The 23925-nt window shown below is 51.2% G+C and overlaps 1 protein-coding gene across 8 annotated transcripts in view; it reads right to left on the bottom strand.

The window, feature by feature from the left end:
- Nucleotides 1-23925, bottom strand: part of NRP2 (neuropilin 2) — an 83981-nt gene that overhangs the window by 32825 nt on the left and 27231 nt on the right. For all 8 annotated transcript variants that reach the window (XM_027461147.3, XM_038182063.2, XM_038182061.2 and 5 more), the window contains exons 4-11: nt 19753-19983; nt 19029-19184; nt 17029-17198; nt 15850-16005; nt 7596-7740; nt 6950-7299; nt 5719-5863; nt 1865-1981 (exon numbers count right to left, since the gene is read on the bottom strand). In XM_027461147.3, the coding sequence (XP_027316948.1) occupies nt 1865-1981; nt 5719-5863; nt 6950-7299; nt 7596-7740; nt 15850-16005; nt 17029-17198; nt 19029-19184; nt 19753-19983 (1470 nt within the window). The remainder of the gene's footprint in view (nt 1-1864; nt 1982-5718; nt 5864-6949; nt 7300-7595; nt 7741-15849; nt 16006-17028; nt 17199-19028; nt 19185-19752; nt 19984-23925) is intronic.

The raw sequence follows: 23925 nt of genomic DNA, 5'->3' as shown, positions 1-23925 counted from the left end.
AGCTTTAAAAGCTCTGGAGAGCCTTCCTGCAGAGACAAGTCCGTGGGCAGGAGGGCACATGCCAGGGGCTGCATGTAGCAGCGAGGCAGCTGCTGGCTCCTTCAGCAGGGGAAGCAGCCATAAGGCACGGAGGCTGGAGAGATGGTCTGAGATCATCCCAAGCACTCAGCGGACATGCACGTCAGAGACCAATTATAGACGGGGTTTTTCCTGGGTAAAGAGGAAGTTTTAAATCACAGTGCTCGCAAAGAGAATGATAGCCAGAAGGAGGTGAGTGACTCAAGCAATAGGCATTAGGGAACTTTGCTGCGAGGGGCACAGGGCTTTCTTGACATGCTCCTGGTTTGAAATAAAACAATGCAGATCATGGATCCTTTTATTTCAATGTAATCTCATGCCCTGGAGAGCAGCATTGTTTCTGTTTGGCTGTCATAAATCTGATTGTCCAGAGAAACACGCTCATTGTTTATGGAGTATGAGAAAGAAAATTGTTGCTAAATCTGAGGGAAGCTGACATGGAGGCTGGTTCCATACTCCACAGCATACTCTGCTCACTCTTACACTGGATTGCGTTCAGGAACTGTGTTGCTGCATAGACTATTACTGGCCTAAATTTCCTCTCGGCAGCTTCCCAAGTGCCTCACTGGTAGCAGGGTTGCACAGGCTCATCATTGAGGCAAAGAAATGAGAAGCAGGCCCTCTGAGCTACTTCTGCAACATGCATTTCCAGAACTGAACTACAGCAGAATCCCACTAGGAGGTATGAAAAGGCCAATTAATTAATCTTCTTTTTTCATTTATACATTTTAAAAGCCATTATTATTTTTTTTTTCTCTGGGACTGGAAGCTGCAGTGACAGATGTCCTAGAAGCTATCTCAAAGGACATTTCCGCATGAGATTTTTCCTTGGAGTCCTTGTGTAACTGTCCAAGCCCCACTGCTGGGGTACATGCCGCTGTTGTGTCCAGGGGTGTGCATCTCCTATGCACGGCACCCTACATCTAACCCTGCACAGCTCTCCCATGCCCTCTCCTCTTAATCTGGACATTTCCCAGCTTAGATGGTCACACTACCCTTGCAAAGAGCAGAAGAATATGATGTCTGTTTTTACAGGAAGGTATCCGAGGCACAGAGGATTAGTGTCCCTGCTGCATCAGCTCTTTAGAAGCATAGCGTGTGGTCTAAACTAACATTCAGCCTCTTCTACAGTCAGAAGAGGCAGGCAAGTGCCACAGATACTGAACTATCTGACAGCCATCTAAGACTGGGAGGGGCAAACTCCTGCTCGCAGTTTGTACTTCTCTCTCTCTGCTGCCTGCACAAGGAGCTCAGGCTGTCCTCCTAATTTTTAAGCAGCTGGCATTAGGGAAGATGATCCTCGTAGGACAGGTTGTCTTCAGGACACCTGCCTTCTCTGTGTGGTGTGATTTACTCCCACAGTTGTGACCTCTGTAAAAGGAACTCTGCATAATAGGCAGTCTGAACCTCTGCCCTGAATCACTTTCTGAATTTATGACTTGCAACCAAAGGGATCTAGTATAGACGTGGCTCTAAACAGGGCCCTAAGTGAGCTGCTTTGGGTCACGTAAGGAAGCTGGGAGAGCAGCTCTTCAAATCTCATACCCTAGGGACTGAATTAGCTGCTATCTCTCTTGCTCTTGCATCCTTCCTTGATATAACTTATCAGATTTTGGCTGTTTTTTTTTTTTATTTTTTTTTTTGATCTCAACCTATTGCTAATAACATTACTCAAAGCTTTCCAGGAATTGGCCCCATGTATAGGAGCAAATGGGAAGATAACAGTGTTTGCTTAGCTCTTAACCCATCATTTATTGATATAAAGATGTGCTGCTCTGATACATACCCTCCTCTTCTCCACAGCTATCACCACACTCAGTTGCCTCCTCATCAGTTGGGTATGGGGTGGTGGTCTCTTCACTCTTCAAAGTGGGCACGAGTGTCTCTGCAGTGGGCTTCACGTCTGCAAAAAATGGAGCAGAGATGCTGTTTAGAATAGACCCTAAACAAAACAAACAAAACAAACAAACAAAAACAAATAGGAGGAAATAAATATATTTTTTTTCTCATGTTCTTATAACGTCAGGAAGAGATAGGACAAGAGTACCATGAAATTTCCACATGCTACAATTTCTAGCATGGTTTGAACTTGGTGTGAACTGGCTGTTTCCATATGGCAGTTCCTTTGATTTAGAGTCCCCATCGGACAAGGCTCTCCTCTAGACATACATGCTACTTTTTTTTCTACATTTTTTAATCTACATGGGTGTTGGCAATCCTTTTGGCTGTCATTATTGGATAACAGAGATCACAGGCGGAACATCTTTTCCTTTCATAAAGGCATATGACACATGAAAAAAACACACACAACATTCCCACCAATTGTGCCAATTTATAAAACAAGTCACTCAAACCCACAAATGACGTAACCACAAATGGACCCAGAGAATCCCCTAGCGCGCTCTGGCTCACTGCAGAAAGCATCTGGTTTCACACTCCGGGCTTCTGACTACGCTTTTAAAGCATCTCTGTCCAATTTCCCTCTCTCCAACATGGCCCGTGTGAAACAACCTCAAAGTAGGTGTCAGGGGAAATTTAAGCAAGAAAGAGAAGGATATTAAGATCAACAGTAAACGACATTAGGTTCCAGCAGTCTTTCCTTTTACGGGTGCGTTAACTGGAGTACAGCAGGCTTTATTCTTTCCACTTTGAAAAAGAGTCGGCTTTGCTCAGTTATGTGTGATTGTGTTTCTTTGTCGGCACCCTTCAGGATATCATTTAATAAAGCCAGAAGCAGGAGGAAATGGCTAAATACGCTGAATATTTTCCATAGGCTCCTTTCTCCCCTTTTATTTTCCTGTTATTAAACATGTTGCACATAAACTCATTTTTTTTCCACTTTTTTTTTTTTTTTCTCCAATGGCTGTCTTTTGTTCAGAGTAAAATGCCAAACAACCTCAAAGTCTTTTAATTTGTAAGTTCAAATTTGTTACAGCCCCATAAAACTCCAAACACAACCAAGAAGCAAATTGCAAGCAGCCAGGCACAGAAAAATGTCATAAAAAAGAAGGGGGTAGGGAAGAAGCAGGTGAAAGCAACATATCAAAAGCTGCATGTTATTTAAAGCCGGTACATTTTTTAGGTTGTTGCTCTTGTATATTGAGATTTATAGCTGAAATGTGACAATGTGGAAGGACCTTGAAAGCCAAGTCCCATACGGGACACAGATGCTGAGAGGATGTAAATCAGCAGTGTTGTATTGCCCTGGACAAGCAGCAGAAATATATCTTGAAAAATCAGTTACCATGGCAGAGCTGCAACAAGATGGTTACACGAGATAATGAAAATAGCAGGGAGGACAACGTGATGTGTGAAATGGAAAGTGAAAAACAGAGGTCTCTCTTGCTTGCTTTCTCTCTCCCTGGCCCAGCAAGCGTCTATGCAACTGGTGGTAATGGATGATCAAAATGCAAAGTCACTGAACAATTGAAACCAGATGTTTGGAACTTCAAAGGAGAGAAAGCCAGCTGCAAGTGAACATTCATCAATCTCCACTCTTCAGAGGAAAAAATTTGGCAGGTCTTTGAAAGAAGCCAATTGCTTCACAATGTTTGAGCTACTAGCCAACTAGTTTGCGAGCCCAGTTGCTGCCAAGTTACCTGGTTGACTCAGTAATTAAGATGCTTGTTGCTGATAGGAAATGAAAACAGCTGGGCATGGTATACATCGGCTTTGTCCCTCACTTGAAAATATTTTAAATCGGCTTGTTTTAATCCATCTCTTAATCTCGTTTCCAAGCAAGTACAATTGCCTGAGTCTTCACAGCCAGTTGTGCAACATGCCTGGGTCCTCCCAGCGAAGGAAGGCTGTATATCTTGGCTGTGTCAGGAGCTGCTGCATGCAGCCAGCCTGCATTTAGCATGCAGATAAAACCATGGCTATCTCTGCTCCCCAGGTTTCATCAGGGATCTAAATGTTCTTTATAACATGGTGAATCCACAAGATTACAAGCCCTGCTCTGATTACAAAGCTGAATGCCTGTAGATCAATAAAGCTAAGAATATTTATGGCTTGGCAGTTGAGTTTTAAGCATTACAACGTGCAAATGATTAGAGAGTCACACTGGGAAATGACCATAAAGCACCCTGCCTGGAAAAAACATCGTCTGTTGCTGCTGATATTGAAACTGAACATGGACACAGCCATAAAAGAAACTTTGGACTAAAAATAAGACAAAAAATTGAAGCCAAATTCCTGTTGTTTTTTTTTTTTTTTTTTTTTTTTTAAATGTGGGGGGTGCTCGTGAGGGGCTAAGATGGACATGGTCGAAGGTCTTGTGCAACTGCCTCCCTTTGCAGCAGAGCTACAGTGCTCTGATGCGCTGGTCAGCAATGGGCCAGGGAGATCTGGCAGCTGGAGATGCCTGGGAGCTGCAGGAAGCAGCAGTGAGCACTTCTGTGCAGAAGCTCAGCTCCTGTTGCTTGCATGGAAACCACGGTGCTTGCCTTCCCAAAGATGATACTGTAAGGTTTAAAACAAGATTTTATCTTGATTTAAAGTTTAGATTGCCTATAATGGTTTCCCAGTCCAGGGGGAAATTTGCCATTGATTTCAAAGGTGACAAATTATCATTATTAATTGTGTATATGTGTGTTCTGTAATTTGCTGTTACTGTTTGCAATGCATCTCACAGAACCTCACAGGAAGAAAGGGTAGTAAAGACTACACAACAGGTTGGAAAAAAAGCTCTGTATATTTTAAGCTTCTGAGAACAGGAATTCTTATAAGAAAATGCCTTCTACAGATGTGTTTATAAAATGGAAATCATACCTCTTTATCACTGACATCTGGACACCAGATTTAGATTTAAGCAGATTATTAAAACACTTAAAAAAAGAAAAAGAAAGGACCACTAGCCCCTGGCACTGAAAAGCATCAGACACAATGAGCTGTTGGGTGCATTTTTGGCTTTTGGGGATGAAACTATGGAGCAATCAATCATCACTGAGCCTTAGAAGGGTCAGAAGCACAGCATCTATTTATTCCAGTGAGTGTTAGACAGTTTTCACCTCTGCTTTAAAAATAATGGCATCTGCAAGACGTTTCACTTGTGAAAAACAGGTGGGCAAAAGCGAGCAAATATCCTTCTTCTTAGGAATGTTGTAGAGTTACATCCCCACCCTGTCTTGCAATAGGATTTCCACATGGGATTCCATTAGAGGGGCAGTTGTTTTCATGGCAAAGCCTTGTTGTGGCAGCTTGAGATACCTGTAGTAGTCACCGAACCCCTTCTGTCTCTCTGCTTGTCTTCCTACTTCTTTGTCTTATTCATTTGGGTTGGAAAGCCCAAACATTATCTAACACTGAGGGTGGGAAAGCCTATACAACATCCAGATAAAAGACCTGAAAGGGGTAGAAGGGAGGTGAGGGCAAATCCCATACATGGCTCTTTGGATCCAAACATTGCACTATGTCTGGAATCAAGGCCAGCCCCAGATCAGAGTTGTTTTTAAGATGGAGGAAAAAAAAATGGGCTCAAGCCACTCTGCAAGTCCTGCGGTCATGGTTGGAGTCACTTTGCCACAGCATGGCCTGAAGGTGGGACAGCAGGGAGAGAAATAACCTTACTCTCATGCCTTGCTGCTGTAGCCCCTGATGCTGCCCCGATGGAGCTGGTGGGCAGAGGAGCAGGTGTCCTACCTGTCCAGTCGCATCCCAGCACCTCCAGGCGCATTCCTATTCCTGCTGGGGACCACCTCTCTGGGTGCACTCGAACATACTGGGCAGGAACGGGGTCAAACCTCCGGACTTCAGGGATATCATAGTGGATGTTGCCTTCGAAAAGCTGCAGAGAGAGAGAGAAAAAGCACATGATGCACACATCCCACTTGCTTTCCACCAGCCTTGATAGTCTGGCTCTAGCAGGATGCAGACACAGTCTGAAATAGTTTAGCTGTCTGACTGCAGGCCATTGCGTCCAGCTGAGCAGCAAGTGGGCTGTTCCTCCTTGGTTCAAGGGGACCAGAGAGGCTGTTTCTAAGAAACTTGCACAATCTCTCTTGGCCTCTGCTTTATATCCAGGGGTCAGATTCTGATCCAAGCCACATTGGGAAAGCTTGTGGAACATCCACTAACTTCATGTATAAATAAAATCAGATTTGTCCTTTGGCAAATAAAGAAGCTACTGCATGTTCTAGGCTAGTGCAAACACTCAGTTTTCCTCGCAGTCTAAGTACAGCCACTTTTCAGCTTGCGTGCATGAACTGAAGTCTGTGGGGAATAAACACAGGGCTATAGATAGCATCAGGCCTTCTAAGACTCATTTTTAGGATCAGGAAAAATTAAAACATACCCAATTTTTCAGAAGCAGATGAGTTTGCATAAAAACAAAGCAGGCAGTAGCAGAGAAATCATTTATTCCTCAAGCCCTCTGCCACCCCCACAGTACTAAGCAGACATATTGTTGGAGTTGCCCATAATCTGGGAGAAATATAGGATATTTCAGGGTCACATTGGTGTGGTAAAAGGGATTTCATATATAGCAAATTTCCCAAAGAGAAATTGTGATTCATCCTCCCGTTCCAGAGATACAAGAAAAGACAGTAACACCTTTCCCCTTAAAATATGCCGTTAGTTTGTGGCAAACAAAATTTGACACACCATCTTGTGGGCTCTGACCTGCAGTGGCTGGCAAGAGCAGAAGGTAATGTCCACACCCCATGCCTGGTCTGCAGCAAAAAGTGAGAGAATTGCCAACCCTGGGGCAAGGTGGAACCTACACGCTCTAGTGCAGCTTAGGAGCAGGACCAGGGGATGCAACCTGGTCACTCGATCACTGTGCAGGGAGTGGAAGCTGATTTCCCAAGTCACCATCAGGCTGAAGACAGTCAGAAACATATCTCATTTTTCAGCTGCTCCAAGCAGTGCCTACCTTGGCTTGCATTGTTTTGGGGTCCTGGATGAAGTCCCAGTCCTTTCCGTTCATGCTGTAGGCTACCTTAAACTTCTTCACGAAGGAGCGGGACTCGGTGGTGGTCACGCTGTCCCCGCCGCGAGCCCCCTGGATAATGACGCCCTTGACGTTCTTTGGGACACCCAGGTCCACCTGCAGCCACTCCTCCCCTGGCTGGGCTTGGGGGACACGTGGAAACCAGCCCGAACGGCTGCTCACCAGGCGGGCCATGCTGGGGGACCAGTCGTAGCCTCTGATGGAGGAGGCTGAGATCTGCGAGTCAGGGATGAGGCCAGAGAGCATCCCCAGCAGGTTGGAGCAGGGCGAATCTGCAAGGAAGGAGAGGGCATGAGCAGCCGGGGCAGAGGAGGGGAATACTCATGGTTTTCCCTGCAAGTTTAAACTCAGGGTGCTAAACCAGCACCAGGCACTTTACCCTTGCCTCCAGGGGTTGGGTCCTGGTTCCCCAGAGCACAACCAGAGGGATGGGTGCCTCCGTGCTACTTGCAGTGACACTGCTGCTGCCCCAAGCAGCCGTGACAGCCTCTCTGAGGGTTGGGAGCACCCCGGGACAGGCTGCTGGAAGGATGGAGGGGATGGCTGAGGGGAAAAGGGGGATCCTCACCGGTGATGCGGCAGCCATACAGCTCCAGCCTCAGGGCAATGCCGTTGTGCCAGGTCTGGGGACGGATGCGCACAAAACGTGTGAGCACTGGGCTGTGGATCTTGTTGAGAACCACCTCCGTGGCATCCTCGTTGGCCTGAAATGTCTGCAAGGGAGAGGGGACAGGAATACAATTATGTCCTGGAGGAAAGGTATAACCAGTTCAGCAGTCAAAACAGATAACCAGCTCAGCAGCTGAAACAACCTCAGCAGGGAAAAATGGGGAGAGGCTTTCTGGGCAGGGCCAGCCCCTGGCCAGGGCAAGCCCCAGGGCAGGCAGCACGAGCTGAGCTGCTGGCAGGTCTGCACATGGGCTGAGGGGCTTGCCCATACCAACATATTGCACCGAGCTCCACGGTGCAGGAGCAGGCAGGGTGCTGCCTCTGCCCCAGGCGCTGAGCTACATCCCAGCCCCTCTCCTGCTCGCCAGTGCACAAGCAGCCTGTCACACAGAGACAGCTTTTCGGGAGAGTTTATGATCTGACATGATATGAAAAGGCTGCTGTCTTACCAGATGGCCATAATCAATAACCACCAGATGGATGTTAGATCCACCCCTCCCTCCCATTATTCTAATAGGCTGGACAAGAACTGGGTAGCTGCGCTTCTGTTTCAGGCTGTGGTGCCACGAGGGGGAACAAAAAGGGGAGAAGAGGCGACACCCAATCTGAGGGCAATTTCCAACCCTTTTTCTGCTCGCAGCATAGAGCACTAACGCTCCCAGACTGAAGCTGCACGCCTTCCTCTCTTTCCCTCAAAGCACTCAGGCTTTCAGGACAGGGCTGGAGCATCCTCTGATCTCAGCCAGGAGCACCAGACGCGCGGAGATGTTGGCTGGGCTCTTCTGCAGTCTCCTACCCTGCAGATGCCGTGCTAAGCACAGGAGCTTCCGCTAAGTTTATCACAGAGTGAAGCAAGGGAGTGCAGTCTCTGGCACGGAGCTCCTGTCAGAGGCAGGAGTCAAACAATCCAGCCGCAGATCCCCGTGAGTCGGGACAGAACAAGGGGTGAGGCCGCACGTGGGCCTCTCGCCTCGAGGAGGAGTTAAGAAGCATTTTATAGGTCTCCCACTGGTCCAGGTCTGCAGGCAGCACATGTTGCTGCTCTCCTGCGAGGATGCAGCACACTGGGGTGCCTGCAGAGCAGGACGTGGTGCTCGCAGCCCCACAGGCCTCACGGGGCTGCCCCTGCACAGCACAGTCCTGCCCCGGGACGGCCGCGCTCCTGTCAGGGCCGTGGAGCCGCCCGCAGAGGGCTTCGCTTGCAAATCTGGCCGGTAATTAGGATTTGGAGCCGATGTGAACTTGAGCAGAAATGCTAATCTGGAGAATATGCATCATGCTGCTACTGTTTAGCAACACAGCATGGTTTATGTGTTTTTAATATCCTATTTTATCCTGTTTGACCCCACTTCCCATCCCTTGCCTTGCTCAGTAGACACCAAATACCCTTTCTTCCAGCAGGAGGGCTGGAAGAGAAGTGGTTACTGTGAAATGCTCCCTAGGCGTGTGTGTGCGCCTCGTACACGTGTGGGAACACACACACACACACAAACACACACACACACACACACACACGCACATGCACACACGCCCAGGCTGAAAGGACACATTTCCACACTGCAGCACAGCCTCCGGCTCTGCGGCGACACACAAGCTGACACACAACACCTTACCTCTGAACCTAACACCGGAGGACGGGAAATGTTTGTCTGAGCCTGTGCCGCAATTTTAGCACAGAGAGGGGCACCTCGGGTCAGCCCAAAGGTGCCCCTGTCCCCGGAGCAGCTCCTGGCGGTGGCCCCGGCAGACCCCCGGGTGCCGCAGCCTGGAGGGAGCCTGCTCCTGGCAACCTCCCCCTGCTTCCCGCAGGCAGCAGTCTGAAGGCTCCACGAGCCAAAGGTTGCATATGGACCAGCATGTTTAACAGTCACTGATGAGGTTTGCTGCTCTTTTTGGTTTCGCATATTTGCAGCTTTGTTCTTTTTTAGCTCAATTCGCACATACGAGCATCAGGGGCCAGAATCCAAATTTACACCAATGTAATTTGTTGCTGACTTCTGCAATGTCAAGCTTGACAGAAAGCAGAAGCAGGACTGAGCCCAAAAATTTTATCACTACCACATGCGTTGCTGAAAGCATCTCTTGTGTGACCTCAGTCCCAACCACCTGCTTCCAAGAAGAGCAACCTCAGTTCTGCTTTGGATTTGGGGCCCAGTAATTTCCTCTGACTGGCTCGTGTCCCACAAGCGACACAAATCCCAGCCGGGGCCTTACGGCCGCAGACTCCCAATTTCCGAGGGCAGAAGTGCCACCTGACTCCCAGCTCCGGTATCAGCTGCCTTGGCAGCATCTGCCCCGACATACCTTGTTTCTGGAAAGCCCCAGCTGGTCACAGCAAGGCACTGCTTCCAACCAGTTCAGCACAACAGAAAGGAGCCCACTTTCCAGAGGGCAGGTGCTCAGCGCTGTTAGAAAAGCAGGGCCTCCTGCATACCTGGCCTTTAAACCTCTTTCCCCAGGCAGAAGGCACCATGAGCTCCGCACGCTGCTGCCCAGAGCCTGGTCCTCAGCCCGTGGCTTGACCACATCGCAAACGCTGCTCCCAGAGCCCAAGAGCACTGCGGAGAGCCCCACTGACTCGAACAGGCTCTTCATCCTGCCTCAAATTAGCACTCACGGCATGGGAAGAACTAGCAGGAAAATGTGTGAAATCGGGAGCGCCAAGAAAGCAAAGATTTCTTCCCCCTTACCAAAATAGAACATTGCTATTCTTCCCATCCTATCTGCTTTCCTTCCCACTCAGCACATATTTTGAGCCAAGTCTTCGGGTGGTGTAAATCAACATACCACCGTCGGAGTTGAAGAAGTCACACTAATTTACACCAGCAGAAAAAAAACCTGGCTGCAATCTAGGGATATATGTACACACACACTCAACAGAGAGCGCGCACGCGCGTGCACACGCACTCGCTGACGGGTGACGGAGCCAGAAGACGGATGGGAGAACCATTAACAAATTAAAAGCACCTTCCAAGAAGCAGCCAAGGGAACTCATTTTCACCGCCGCATCAAAAAGCCGCCAGTCCCGTCCCTACATATTTTACGGTTACTTCCCTTCTCGTCCAGTCGGCAGGTCGACATGTACAATTAAATTGATAATCAATGCAGCTTAATTAATTTGCTGCAGAAAGCAAGTGGCAGGAGAAGACGCCCAGGCAAGGGGAGGGTTGGGCAGGTTATCCCTGCACGCATGCACGCTCCCCACCAGCACCCCCAAGTCGTGTTTTGGATACTTTGCAACTGCCCCAAGGTGACGGGGGCACTGCTGAAGCTGCATCAGTGCCGGTGGGCACGGAGCTGTGCCAGCTGCGGAGCAGGGCAGGAGAAAAAAAGGGCCATGAAGTCGAAGAGCCAGTGCATCAGGGAGGGGACAGCACGCAGCCTCTCTCCTGCTGCATTTGTAGGGCTGCGTGGCCACTGCACAATTTCTTGTGGAGCTAAAGAAAGCGGCTTGGGGAGGCAGAGGAGAAGGCCAAGGATGGCAGCAGCTCTGACTTCATCCGTATGTATGTGTCTCTCTGGACCCACTAGATTTATGGCAGGATTATGTTACTCCCGTGGAGACAGAGCCCTGGAACAGAGCATGCTAACAGGATTAGGGCTTCAGGATTTAGACAGAGAAGCATGAAGGAGAAAAGTAGGGAAGATTATTTTTCTTCAGATAGGGAAGGCACAAAATGGGGCATGTTTGATGGTGGGAGGATTCTGGCTCAAGTGGAGGGTGGATAGTCCGGGATTTATTAAATCCAGGAACAAGGAGGTAAAAGAAAAATGATACTTGGCAATAGGCAGTGAAGCACAGCGGCCAGGGCAAGGCACAGCGTGCAGGGGTGGGCTTGCCAGCACGGTGCCTCTGAGAGACTCCACTCAGATCAGGGAGCCACCAGGGACACGATGAGCAGCGCTCTACTAGCCTGCAGAGGAGATATCAGGCTCAGAAATACAAAGCTGCAGCCGTGCTGGAAAAGCCAAGGCTGTAATTCTCCCCTGGTACTGCACCAAGGGTGAACGCACAGGGCTGCCTTTCCCAAAGCCTGATGTCTTTGTCCTGCCCGTGAAAGCAACAGAGGCAGGCTGGGACCAGGGGATGCTTCTGGGCAAACTGCACCGTGATGTCTCTGTGCAGAAGCACTCGTGGCCTTCTGGCTGATCACGGGAGCTTTTCCTGAGTTTTCCAGATAAACAAGCCACAGGAGTGAAAGCTTTTCTCACTCTCCCCATGTGAATAAACACAGGAGACCTCATTAAGAACTAAAAAGACAGAGGACTGCTCCTAAGGGAAGGCATGAAGGTCTCCAAAGAGTCATCCCCAACATCCTCTGCCAGCACTGAACACGTTTGATGTCCCCAGCTCCATGCACAGCTGAGATACTGCTGCAGCTCTTTGCAGCAACTCAACCTGCCTCCTTGCATCCACCTGAAATACTGCCCAGGAAGGTTAGCTGATAAAAAGCACAAAGGTACCGAAATGAATCAGAAATCGAAAATGTGCATCAGCAGGATCTTTCTGCCACTTCTCCTCCATTGACTCGGATTCTCAAGGCAAATGTTTCAGGTGCATTCTTCCCATTTCACACCAGAAACAGAGGCAGGGAGAGCGCTCCTCCCAACCCTCCCACTGCACGATCCCTGCGATATGAACTCTGCAATTACAAACGTGGAGCAGCTCAGACCACACGGGAGCAGGAACCCGAGACCCTGCAAAGAAGGAAGTGGATCAGAACGGATGAGCACTTTGTTTTCCAATAAAGTCCTCACCGCGGAATCTGCCCGAAGAAAATGGCCAGAAACAAAAGGCCAAATCCTGCCAGGTGCTCTTTTCCTTCCTAGGGTTCAAGAGCCAGATAAGATCTCAGCACAAGCTGCAGGGTCAGTGCCTGGAAGATAACCTCTGGGGGCCATCGAGCCCCAGGTGACACAGCGGGACCCAAACTGACACTGCTGCCAGCACGCAGGGACAATGGCCCTGGGCCCTGCAAGCTTGGGAACATTTGCATGGGGCCTGGTCCCAGGGAGACACAGGGGAGGACAGCCCCGCACCTTTGGTCCCACATCCTGGCAAGGACTGGGCACCACCCTCAGACAGGGACAGCAGCGCTGCCTGGGCTCTGCAGGGAGTGAGCTGCTGGGGTAGTGGAGAAGCCCAACAGGGGTGTGGGGGGCCGGGGAAGGTGTGAGCTCGGCGTGAGCTCGCTGTGAGCTCGGCGTGCCTCTCCTGCCGGCTGCAGCTCCGCTGCCTCCCCAGCCCAGAGCGCGGCAGCGCTCGGCAAGGAAACAGCCCCGCCAGCCCCGTCTGCCGTGAGTGCATATTAATCTTGTTTTCCACCGCTCCATCCTGCCTTTCCCGTTTCCCTCGCCCTGAGTGCCAGCAGCTGCGGATCCAAAGGTGAGCCCTCATGTTTCACAGGGAAACAGCCTGGCCCCACTCCTCCCAGACACCGCCGGGAGGGGAAGCGGGGGAAGGAGGAGGGGAGCTCAGAGCTCCCCATCCTCCGTGCTGTCCTCTGCCCACCCCTCCTGCACTCACTGCTTTTCTCTTGCTTTGATGAAGATGTAAATGTGAGCTGACCTGCCCGCAGCACAGCAAAGCTTTGCTTTTGGCCCACACAGGCAGCAGGAATTGAGAGCAGTGTTTGATACACCCCGCATGTGTGTGTGCATCTGCACATATATATATATATACACACACACTTATCTATATGTGTGTGTGTGTATCCATGTAGAGAGGGACTGGAGTCCCTGTCTGCCTACCCCATCCCTCCTCTCCCCTCCCCGCTCCTTGTGGCACCAAATCAAGCTGCGGCAGACTTGACAAATCTCCTTGGCATGGCTCACTCCACCATTGCAGCCCGCAGTATGCAGAGCACTGCACTGACGCAGGGCGGTACCTGCGAGCTCAATGCAGGCGCCGGGAGCTTCCCTCGCACAAGGAGGGCTGAGATTAATGGGGCTGGAGCCCCCCCCGGCCAGGCCCCTGAATGAGGGGCTTTCCCATGGCCCCAGGAGCAGTGCCTGGGCTGCCTGAGGCTGGTCGTTCAGCGGGGAGGGAGAGCAGTCCCTGACTAGAGGGGTAGGCACAGCACCAAAAAGCAATTATTTGTGTTCCAGCCTGGGGAGGTGCCTGCTAAATTGAGGCCAGAATGTGGGAAAGAGGCGAGACTGGAATAAAGGAGCAAAAAAAGAGAGGTTTGATTTTTCCTCCCCCCCTTTTTTCTTTTTTTTTTTTTTTTTTCTGTGAAGAGAGAAACCAGGGCAGGAAAGAGCTGATAGGGCTGAAGGGCCAAACCCAGGCATGGTGGCTGTGGGACTGCTCTGGGTCGGCACCAGCCAGGCTGTGGGGCCCTGCTCTCTGCAGACTGATGCACGCTGCTCTGGTGGTGCCGAAAGCAGCCGTGTGCCATCCTGCTCCACCCCAGCTGAGGACCAAGGGCCTGGGATCGTGAGGATGGGCAGTCTCCAGGCTCAAGTGACCAGAATCACCCTGTGGGACAGATTCCCACCTCGGTTAGACTCCAAAAGGCGAATTTCTTGCACATGGCTATTGGGAACGCCAGCCTGGCTGAACTGTTTAGCTCATCTTGCTAGCTGGAGCACTGCCAGTCTCTGTCTGCCTCGGCTGGCAGCAACGGCCCCAGTGAGACCTCACACTCACTGGTGTCTGTGGTCTGCCCGGGGTGAGGAGAGCGGCCCTGGCTCACAGGAGGGCCTGCTGCAGCCAGCGGCCTCGGGGAGACCATGGAGCCTCCGCACGAGAGCACAGCCCCGCCGTACAGCATGGCAGGAGCTCTGCCACGAGCCACAGCCCTGGGGCTTGTCCCGGGGGAGCTGGTGTGTCACGACCCCATGGATGCAATTTATCCAGCTGCAAGCGCCAACGCAGCCAGCCTGAGCCAGGGGAGGACTCTCCTAGGGGATGCTCTGCTGTCCTGTGTCCCCGTTTCCTTACCTCTAAAATAGCACTAACACCACCTCCCTGGCACGCGAAGAGCTGAAATGCTCCAAATATTGCAGGTATGAAGCCTTGCTAGGGGCCTCAGCATGGCAGGGGCTCGTTCTGGGATGCAGAGTGAATTTGAATCGCTTGTGGGGAAGGGGAAATCGCATGGCCCGGAAGGGAAGGAAATGTCTGGATGAATCCTGGACTAGGCAGGCTACTGCAGTTCATGCCAGCAGCGCCTGTGCCAGCAAAGGGAGGGGACAGTTAATTTAACAGAAGTGCTGAGGAAGCAGAAACTGCTGGGACGTGCATGCGGGGGGAGGCAGGCAGGCCCCTGGCCACCCGTTTCATACAGAGATCAGGGCACGGCAGTGGGGAGGACCTGAGCTGCAGCAGCAGCGCTGGTGGCTCCACAGCAAAGCAGGGACAGACTTTTCCAAGGTGCCCTTAACCAGAGGACAACCACACAACTAAGGTGAGTGACAGAGCAAGAGCAGCCCAGCACCACAGCTGCCCTAACTCCACGGCTGGCTCTCCCCACACACCAAAGCTCCTGCACAGACTGCCCCAGGCTCGCCTGGCCACACAGGGCTTGGAAGGGCCAGACACCCTCTCCCCCCTCGCTCCCATCCCTCTGAGCCTCCCAGGAGCATGGTGAGAGCACGCAGCAGCTCCCAGGGCTCGATGCACCACTGCCGAGTGTGCCTGCTAGTGCAGATCCCAGAGCTCTGGCAGCCTGAATTGCTCCTCGTTATTTATTGTTCATTTTGTTCTCTGGGATGGTGCGATCCCCTCTTAGGATTTGTGCCCTTTCATTTCCAGGCCTCAATAACTCCTGAACTACAGTTTCATGTGGTTTTGTGATTGTTAACCCAGCATGCAGACGGGGCTACGGCCATAAAAGCTCAATGAATCTTGTATGGCAAAACACAGGCTGTGAAAGCATTTTCTCCTTCATTTGCAGTCAAAGAACATACTCTCGCCACCACGAAAGATGCAACAGCAGCCAGGTTTTCCAAGGAATCGTGTTTCCTCATTGCTGTGCAGAGGAGAAAGGACTATTTCTGCTCAAAGCATCATCAGTCTTTTAGCCCTCATCAGTAAAAGGGTCCCTCACAGATTAAATCCTGCAGTCCTGTAAAATCATTGTTCTCTTCCCTCCCATCGACTGCAAGACCCACCAAGGCACATACAAAAGAGACAAAAAGGCCTTTACCTTGTGGTTTTTGCCGTGGCGATACATCATCCAGTCCTCCCCGTTGGTGCTGACCTCCAGCTTGTAGGTACGGACATAGTACCCGTTCTGGGTTTCCCTGGAGATGGCACCCTGTGTGGCGATGGCTGTGAGCACAGTCAGGAAGTGGAGGTCCACCTGTCCAGGGGAAAAAGGGACAAGAGACAGAGTGGTGAGCACCTGAGAGCCCAGTTAGCTCCTGGCTACTTTTCCTGACCCATGAAAACATTTGGGGCGGCACACAGGAGTGTAAGAACCAATGTCAACAGGCACAAAAGCCCCAGGCTGACTTCAGCAGGATGCTTGCAGGTAGGACCATGGGACAAGAGTAACTTGTCCTGATGTCTGGCCATAGGGCACCACCACAAAGCCTTCTTCCTGCCTCAGACCAAGCAACAGGATCTGCACAGAACCTGGAAGCTCGTGTCTGTTGAAACAGGACAAAGGCTGCCTTTCCACGTAAAATAAAAGCATGATGCCCAATTAGCAAGTGCTACAGTTTCTGGTTTTCCCTTTCGTGCTTTTTTTTTTTTTACAGTGTGGGTTAAGAAAGGTCAGTAGAGCTGGCTTGGTAGCACTGCCATGAATGAAGAATGAGATGTCTGCTCGAGGCAGCGACATTCACCACCGCCCGTTCCTAGTGCCCTTTAGCAAGCAATGTCTCATGGCAATGAGACAGCCAGAAACCTCATGTGGACAGACACAGAGAATCTAACCAGGTCCTAGGGAAAGCCTTGGCTCTGACAACCCCCTGCCTGACATTCAGCCCGCTCACTCTCCGATGAGATAAATATCATTTTAGCCGTTTTTCCACGTGCCTCCTGGAGACGTTGGTCCTCAGGCCAGTGGCAGTCAGTGGCCCTTGTAAGTGGCAGAGGTCTCTCCATTTCTGTCAGTACGCTGGAAAGTTCATCAAAGTTTTGGGCAGGAAGGAGGGGGGTGGGAGAAGGACAGCGGGTCGAGCCAGCCCTTGTGCAGACTAATGGGAGAGCCAGCCCGCCTTGTTTCACGGAGACACCGCAGCTCCCCTGCTGCTCACTCCCCGTGAGCCACACAGGCAATAAAAAATTCAACAAGCCTTATGGTCAAGGGTCAGTTTAACAGCACGACACTCCATTTGGTGGAGTGGGACGAGGCGAGGGGAGGGGAAAGCACACAAACCTGGAGGTACTCTTTGTTGCTGTCTACATTGGGGGTCCAGCCGTTGTCATCGCTGTTGAGCCGGCTCTGCTGGGGCGTCCATCGCCCATCCGAGTAGGTGGAAGAGGCACTGATCTGCATGTTGGAGATCCTGCCAGACTCCATCCCCAGCGGCACGTTGCACTGGAAGTCTGGAGCGGGAACACACACACACACGCACGGATCAGCTTACAGTCTCTGCATTGCACTCCCAAGTGGAAGGCAGCCCTGAACTATCCTCCCCAGCTAACCCCGAGCGAAGCTGTCTGCCTGGAAAGATGAGCAGATCTGCACCATCTTGTGCACTGTGTGTGTTCACAGATGGCACTGCAAAATTAAAGACAGGGCAGCTTTATGTTTGCATGGCCCTCGGAAAATTAATACAGTGCAGATCTGTCTCCTTTTCTCTATTTTGTCTGCCTTTGCACAGTTTTGACACACTGTTCTGTCCCTTCCCTCTCCCCATCTCCAGCAAGATGCCCCAGGTCCCCTTGCCATGAAGTTCTGGAAGGCTGGAGGTGAAAACTGAGCACCGACAAGGCAAGGAGTGTGGGCAGGCACATCGGGAGGGCACTCAATGCTGTGCTGCCAACAGGAACGTCAAGGCCTGGAGCAGGCAGGCCTAATGGTTCTGCGTGCATGTGAGAGCCTGGATGTGTGTGGATGTGTGCGTGCGCTATATGGGAGGTCAGGCCCATGCGCATTGACCAGCCATAGACATGAAAGGCTCTGGCATGCTTTTATTTGTGTTTCCTCACTTCTAAGGCTTTTAAAAGTCCCAATTAGACCAATCTTATTGCACATCTCATATATTTTATGGCAGCTGTCCTATAAAAACAATAACAAAGAAAACAGTGATAGGAAATACTGTGTGGGACAAAGCCCGCTGCTGCTGTAAGCCAATGGGGCTCCACCGAACTGTTTGTTTTTAGTGTGGCCAAGTCCACCCCATGTGGAAATGATGGGCCAAGTTAAGATCTCAGTAGTATCATTAAAGTTTCAGTTTACACCAGTGTGAATCAAAACAGGCCTAACCCTTTAAGAGTTCTTGTGCTTGATTTCTCAAGCTTTGTGTCTTATTAATGTTTTATTTCCCAGACTTTTTAAAGAACAGAATAGAAAGGGGATTAAAGAACAGATCAACAGAGTGTGGAAATATGTAACGATGAAGAGCTCGTGCTTGTCTGTAACTCCCAGAGTCTCAGCAGAGACGTCCTTAACTCAGCTGTGGAGCAAGAGGCTGTAACCCAGCTGCCCCCAGCCTTGCATAACCCCTTCTCTACCCTGCTCTCTGTCATGGACTCAGCCTAGGGGCAGAGACCTCCTCTCTTTCTCTGGGACTGAAGGGTGTCCTGAAGGCTTCTTCTGTTGTATCACATGTTCACGGCTAACAGAGGTTGAGAACTGTAGCTCTGATGAAAAAATATGAAGGGAAAACCAACTGAATCTTTCCTAGCCTGCAAGTGTTAGCACAAAGAATCAAAATGCTCTCAAAACACAACTTTTTGTCCTCACACCAGTTTAGTTCCTCTCCCTTAGTAAGGGATTTAAAACAAATTTTGGTTTGAACTTGGAGCTCTAGGCATTCCTTAATTAGACATGAAATTACAATTTGTACTTTGGGGCTGAAAATTTTGGGAAAACTGTAGAGATTTTCCCTAATGTTTTAATGATTCTACCAAACCCGCTGGGCTGAAGTCTTGCCCTAAATCCTTTGGGCTGAGCACATACACAAGGGATTCTATCCCAAAGCAGTGTGAAGGCTTTGTGAGCAAGGGAAAAGTTAAGGAAAGGTCTGAGAATGTGATTCTTCCTTAAATTTCATTTCTGTGAGAAACAGCAGACAGCATAACTCTGTCACTATTGCCAGCGGGAAATAAGCCCTTGGACACGCTTCTGCCTGCCACACTCTTGCAAGGGAAGAACTTGGGTAAAACGGGCAACACGACTGCCCAAGACACACTCCCACATTCCCAACTTACTTTCAGGAACTTCCTGTTGGATCAAGTAGTACTGAGCAGAGAAACCATCTTTAGCCACCGCTAGGTCAGTGTGGAAGGTGAGCGAGAGGACGCCGGTGGTTGAGCGGATGTCCGATGGCATCTTAGTGCCACAGTACCTGCCTATCAAGGGGCCAACTGCAAAAGAAAGAGCAGCAAAGGTAATGCCTGCCTCTCCACCAGCTTCCTGGGTCAGCAGCAGATTGGCATCTCTCAGCAGGGATGCCTTAGCAGGACCGATCAGGATAAAAGAAAGGCTTTGGGGATGGGCTATTTTTTTACATCCCCTGGCCCAGTGCCAGGCAGCGTGCTGTGCGGAAATATCCACTGCAGCAAACATTGCTCTGCAATTGCTGGGAAACGCTCCAATTTGCTCTATTTCACAGTGTTGGTACAGCGTAGGGAGATAAGCATGCATGAACTCTCTGCCCTTCTCTTAGAGAGGACCAGTGGCACCTGGGAGTGTCCCATGGGACTCTTCAGATCAGCGGTTACAGCAGAGCAGCAGTTTCAGGATTAATGCATGCAGCTTTCTGCAAGCACATCACTCCCATGGCCAACCAAGGAGTGTGCCCAGTGGGAGGCAATGCTGCAGCCATGCCTAAGGTTAGGCACCTTTGGTCTTAAGAAACAGACCACAGAGTTTTGGAGCTTTGTGAGACGCTAAGAGAAGCTGAAGATGCTGGCGTGGCACCCCACAGCTTACCTTGAGGGATGCCATCCCAGATGTCCAGCCAGTCGTACTTGCAGTCTCCCTCCCCTGCCTGCAGCGGATCATGCTCGAGGTCGAAGAGCAGAAAGTGGAGGAGGATTTCTGTCTTTGGCTTGGCTATGATGGTGAAGACACAGTCCAGGTTGTGTGGATATTTGTCAGGGAAACCTGGAGACTCAATAGTGCCGTTGGAGGCAGTGAAGTTTCTGGAACAGTCCTCGGAACCTGTAGTGGCAGGAAAAAAAACACAGTCTTAACAATGCAGCTTCATCCTGACAGCTTGACATGCTGTGGAAACAGCATGATCTTTGATGGGTTGTGCATTCACTTCTGGACATTTTCTGTGGCCCAAGAGCTGTGTGAATTGCCTGCAAGGATGGAGAGTGTGATTTTCAAAGCTTTCTGTGGGTGGAGAAATAAAGTCTGTGCACTCACTGGAGTGGACAGTATGTGTCTAAATCCCTCAGACAGCTCTGGAAACATAACCCATATGCCTCTGTTGATCCCCTTGCCAATTACTCCAAAAACTTGTCTAGGAAGGAGATCCCACCCAAAGTCACTCAAAGCCAGGGCTGTGATGTGCCAAACCAACCCCTGCTGTGTCCCCCATGCCCAGGTGGTGGCCCTGGGAGGCCACACTGAGCCAGCCTGGGCTTCAGTGACCTGCTGGGAGACCTGGGTCCCCCACCCCAAAGCCCAGATGGAGGAGCTCCCATCCAGGGAGAGGACTGCCCTGGGAGGGGACAAGAGAAGAGCAATGGGAACACGGTCTCTGGAGAAAGCTCTCCCCGGGGGCTGGTCTCCTGCAACCTCTCTCCCTCTGGCAGGGACATCTATGCCTCAGTTTCCTCTTGAGAAAATCCGTAAGCGCAAATATTTAGACAGCAAAAGGACCCAGAGGGGCTGGGGAGTGCCAATGTCTCTGCTGTCAGCTGGGAGCCTCGGAAACCCTCGGGAGGCACGCGGTCAGCCTGCGCTGCCCTGAGCCCTGCAGCTCCAGCTTACGTCTGGGGCGAGGCGGGGGTACCAGGGCTGTGGCTGGGGGCTCTGCTGAGAGGGGGAACAGAGCCCTCTTTCTCACAGGCTCAGCCGCCCGCACCAGAAATGCAAGTTATTTCTATCCTTCAGGAAGACCCTCGCATCGCGAGCCGGGCGGACAATGTCGCCTCTTATTTATCACTGACCCCCACGCTGGCCCCTGCCGCAGCTCGGTGCCCCCTCTCCGAGAGCCAAGGTGCCTCGGGGTGGCTGGGGAAAGGGGAATTTGTGCCTTATTCATACCACGGTGACTTTGAAACCACTGCTCTGTGGAGGCAGGACAATGGCCAACAGAAATCTGCAGCCTGGAGCTATTGGAGGGGAGAGAAGATGTTGCAGGGGCTTGCGGCCACGGCTGCAACCCGGCGCTAACAAAGGTTTCTGCTTCGGTTTAGCTGGGACACCCGCCTTCTCCTCTGCAAACCCTTCTGCTCCGGCTCTTCCAGGCAGCACGAGCCTTCCCCGGGCTAATGGGAGACTTGTTATTCAATTCTGCATTAACCTACAGGAGTCAGGCCAGCAGCCTGCAGTAATGGCAGGATCCCGGCCCCGCATTATGCAGCGCCTAGCTGGAGAGCTGCTCAGGAAGGTCTCTTAATTGACTACCTAATGAAGCAACCGGCTTCTCTGGTGGGAACCTGTGGGGTAAAACACAGAGGCAAAAAATGAGGCCAAACGCAAATCACAGCATAATGCTGTGAATGGGGATAAGGGCGTACTTCATTCTGAACAGCTACAAGACAAACAGATAAACAGAAACTAAGGCAAGCTCTGAGCTGGGGAGAAAATCAAAGAGTAAACCCAGAGTTTGGAGTCAGGGACTGTCCTCTGGAGACAGGAGAGAGACGTAACTATGTCACCGTGTTCGATAACAAGTTTCCTCGTGTGGGGCTCTTATCAGATTTGGCATCTTTGTCTACAGTTTGGCTGATAGCAGCAAACAAGGATCAGCTTTTCATAAGGAAGCTGCAGATAATAAACAGGAATCCTGCTGGCTTCAGCAGCACCGACCAGCCTGAGAGGAGACTTTGATGCCCAGCGATGGAGGGCTCAGGCCAGCTCTGCCAAGCTGACTCACAAAGCGAGCAGCAGGGAGCCTGAACCAGCCAGGGCAGACGGCTCCTTTGTCAGCCCCCAGACCGCTGACTGATACCCATCAGGGGACTCGGAGGCTGGTATGCAGCTGTTTGTATGCAGATCGCTCCTCTTGCACACGGTGATAAGGGAAATTTAGACAAGGTGTGGAAATAAATGCTCAGTTGAAACGTGTTGTTTTTGTAGGTCACCTGTAAGGAAGAAAGAAGCTGCTGCAATGCTGCCTTTACTCATCTGGACAATAACAATCCAATGACCTTTAAAGCTGATGACACCCTTGCTGGCTGCCCTGGCAGCTCAGACTGAATCTTCCCTGTGCCTGTGTCTGAAAACAAAAGGCAAGGTTGGCTCGGATGCAGTGGCCCTGCAGCAGCACGGCCACCGCTCTCCTGGGAGCTCTGTCGGGGCCAGGGGCCACGCAGGCGAGAAGGGCTGCGGTGCTCCTGATCACACGCTCACCCCTGCCCCTGTGCTGAAACCTGCCTCGCCAGCCTGGATTTCATGGGCTGTGGCTGGAAGAAAGTGTGGCTATCTCTGGAGGGGATGGCTGCTGGCAACAGGGGAATGGTGGCTGGGGATGTGCCAGCACGACTTCAGCTGTGGGGGCAGCTCTGCAGGGACCTACATCAAGGGACACAAGCTCATCTCCAGCCTCCAACCAACACCATCTCCCACAGCAGCCCTTGCTTCCCCTCCCTCCCTGCCAGCAGCAACAAAATCTCCTTCTCCCATGAATTTGGCAGCGTCCTGGCTCCCACCCTGGCAGGCAGTGTTCCTGCCAGCTGTCCCATCCCTTCCTTCCTGGCCTGGCCACCTCTGCCAGGTGCACCACTCCATCCTGCTCCGTGCCCTGAGGCAGGGCATGGACCTGACCGGGGACAAGCACAACTCAGTGCAGAGTCTTTGGGCTCAGAGGGGTGTGTGTGTACAGGGAGGGAGTGGCAAGGGACGCTGAGGAGAGTCAGCTGTCTTCCCACCTGAACACAGGCACTCTTTGCCATCTTTCCTGCTGGCAATTGGCCTCAGCAAATCCCAACAGTCAGCTAAGCCACTAAACTCCACCAGGACCAGTCCACATCTCAACCACTAACAAACAGCAGTGGCCTCAGGTGGCTGCAGCAGACCAGCTCAATGGTTGGCTATGCAGCCCAGGCAGCTATCACCAACAGCACTTTCCTAAATCACAAGAACCTCCAGACACCCCCTGTCCTCACCATTTCACAATAAATTTGGGGAATCCCATTCCTGTCCCTGTGCAGCAAGGTCTCCACATTCACATCCACCTGTGACCACGCTGGGGGGTGCCTGTGAACCTCTGTCCTCAACGTGAACCCTGGGCACTGGTGCCTGGGTAAGTCACCCTCTGGTGCTCTTTTCTGATTCCTTAACAGGCACAGGTATTTTTTTCTTGCTGGCTGTGATGACGTGAAAGCTGTGTGTGTTTTCTTCCAACGCACAACACAGGAACGTGGGCACAGAGTGGGCACCTGCATCTCCATGCGGAACATGCTCTCGTTCCCTCGGCACCAGGCACACCTCGCTCACCCGCACACACACAGCGCACACAGAGCGGGTTTTATGTTCTCAAGCCTCCTTCCCAGACACACAATCCTGACAAATATTTAGACAGAAACACTATTAAAAGGCCTTTGAGCAGCTTTTACTTTCCTCAATAATAGTTTGGTATTAAACAGAATTATGAATAGTTCCTCTCATATCCGCCCGGGAAGGCGCCGTCTCGGCCCCCGTACGGCACAGCTGACAGCAGTCCCCTGAGCACCAGACCTCCCCAGCTACAAACCCAGCTTCCAGGGAGAGAAAACACAGCGTCATTAATCAGTCCTGAATTGCAGCTCCACAGGAGGGGGAGCTCCATACGCTCCTAACAGAGGGACAATCCCCACTTAGCCCTAACAAGCTTTACACATGCCATGAGGAAAAGAGATGTTTCTAAGTCCTTGAATTCAAGAGGGCATTTAGCAAGGAATCCTGCTTCTGATGCCACACTACAATCCAAAAATGAACCATCACGTG

Source organism: Anas platyrhynchos, chromosome 7, assembly GCF_047663525.1.
Source record: "Anas platyrhynchos isolate ZD024472 breed Pekin duck chromosome 7, IASCAAS_PekinDuck_T2T, whole genome shotgun sequence".
NCBI lineage: Eukaryota > Metazoa > Chordata > Aves > Anseriformes > Anatidae > Anas > Anas platyrhynchos.
This window is presented reverse-complemented; position numbering and strand designations above follow the sequence as displayed.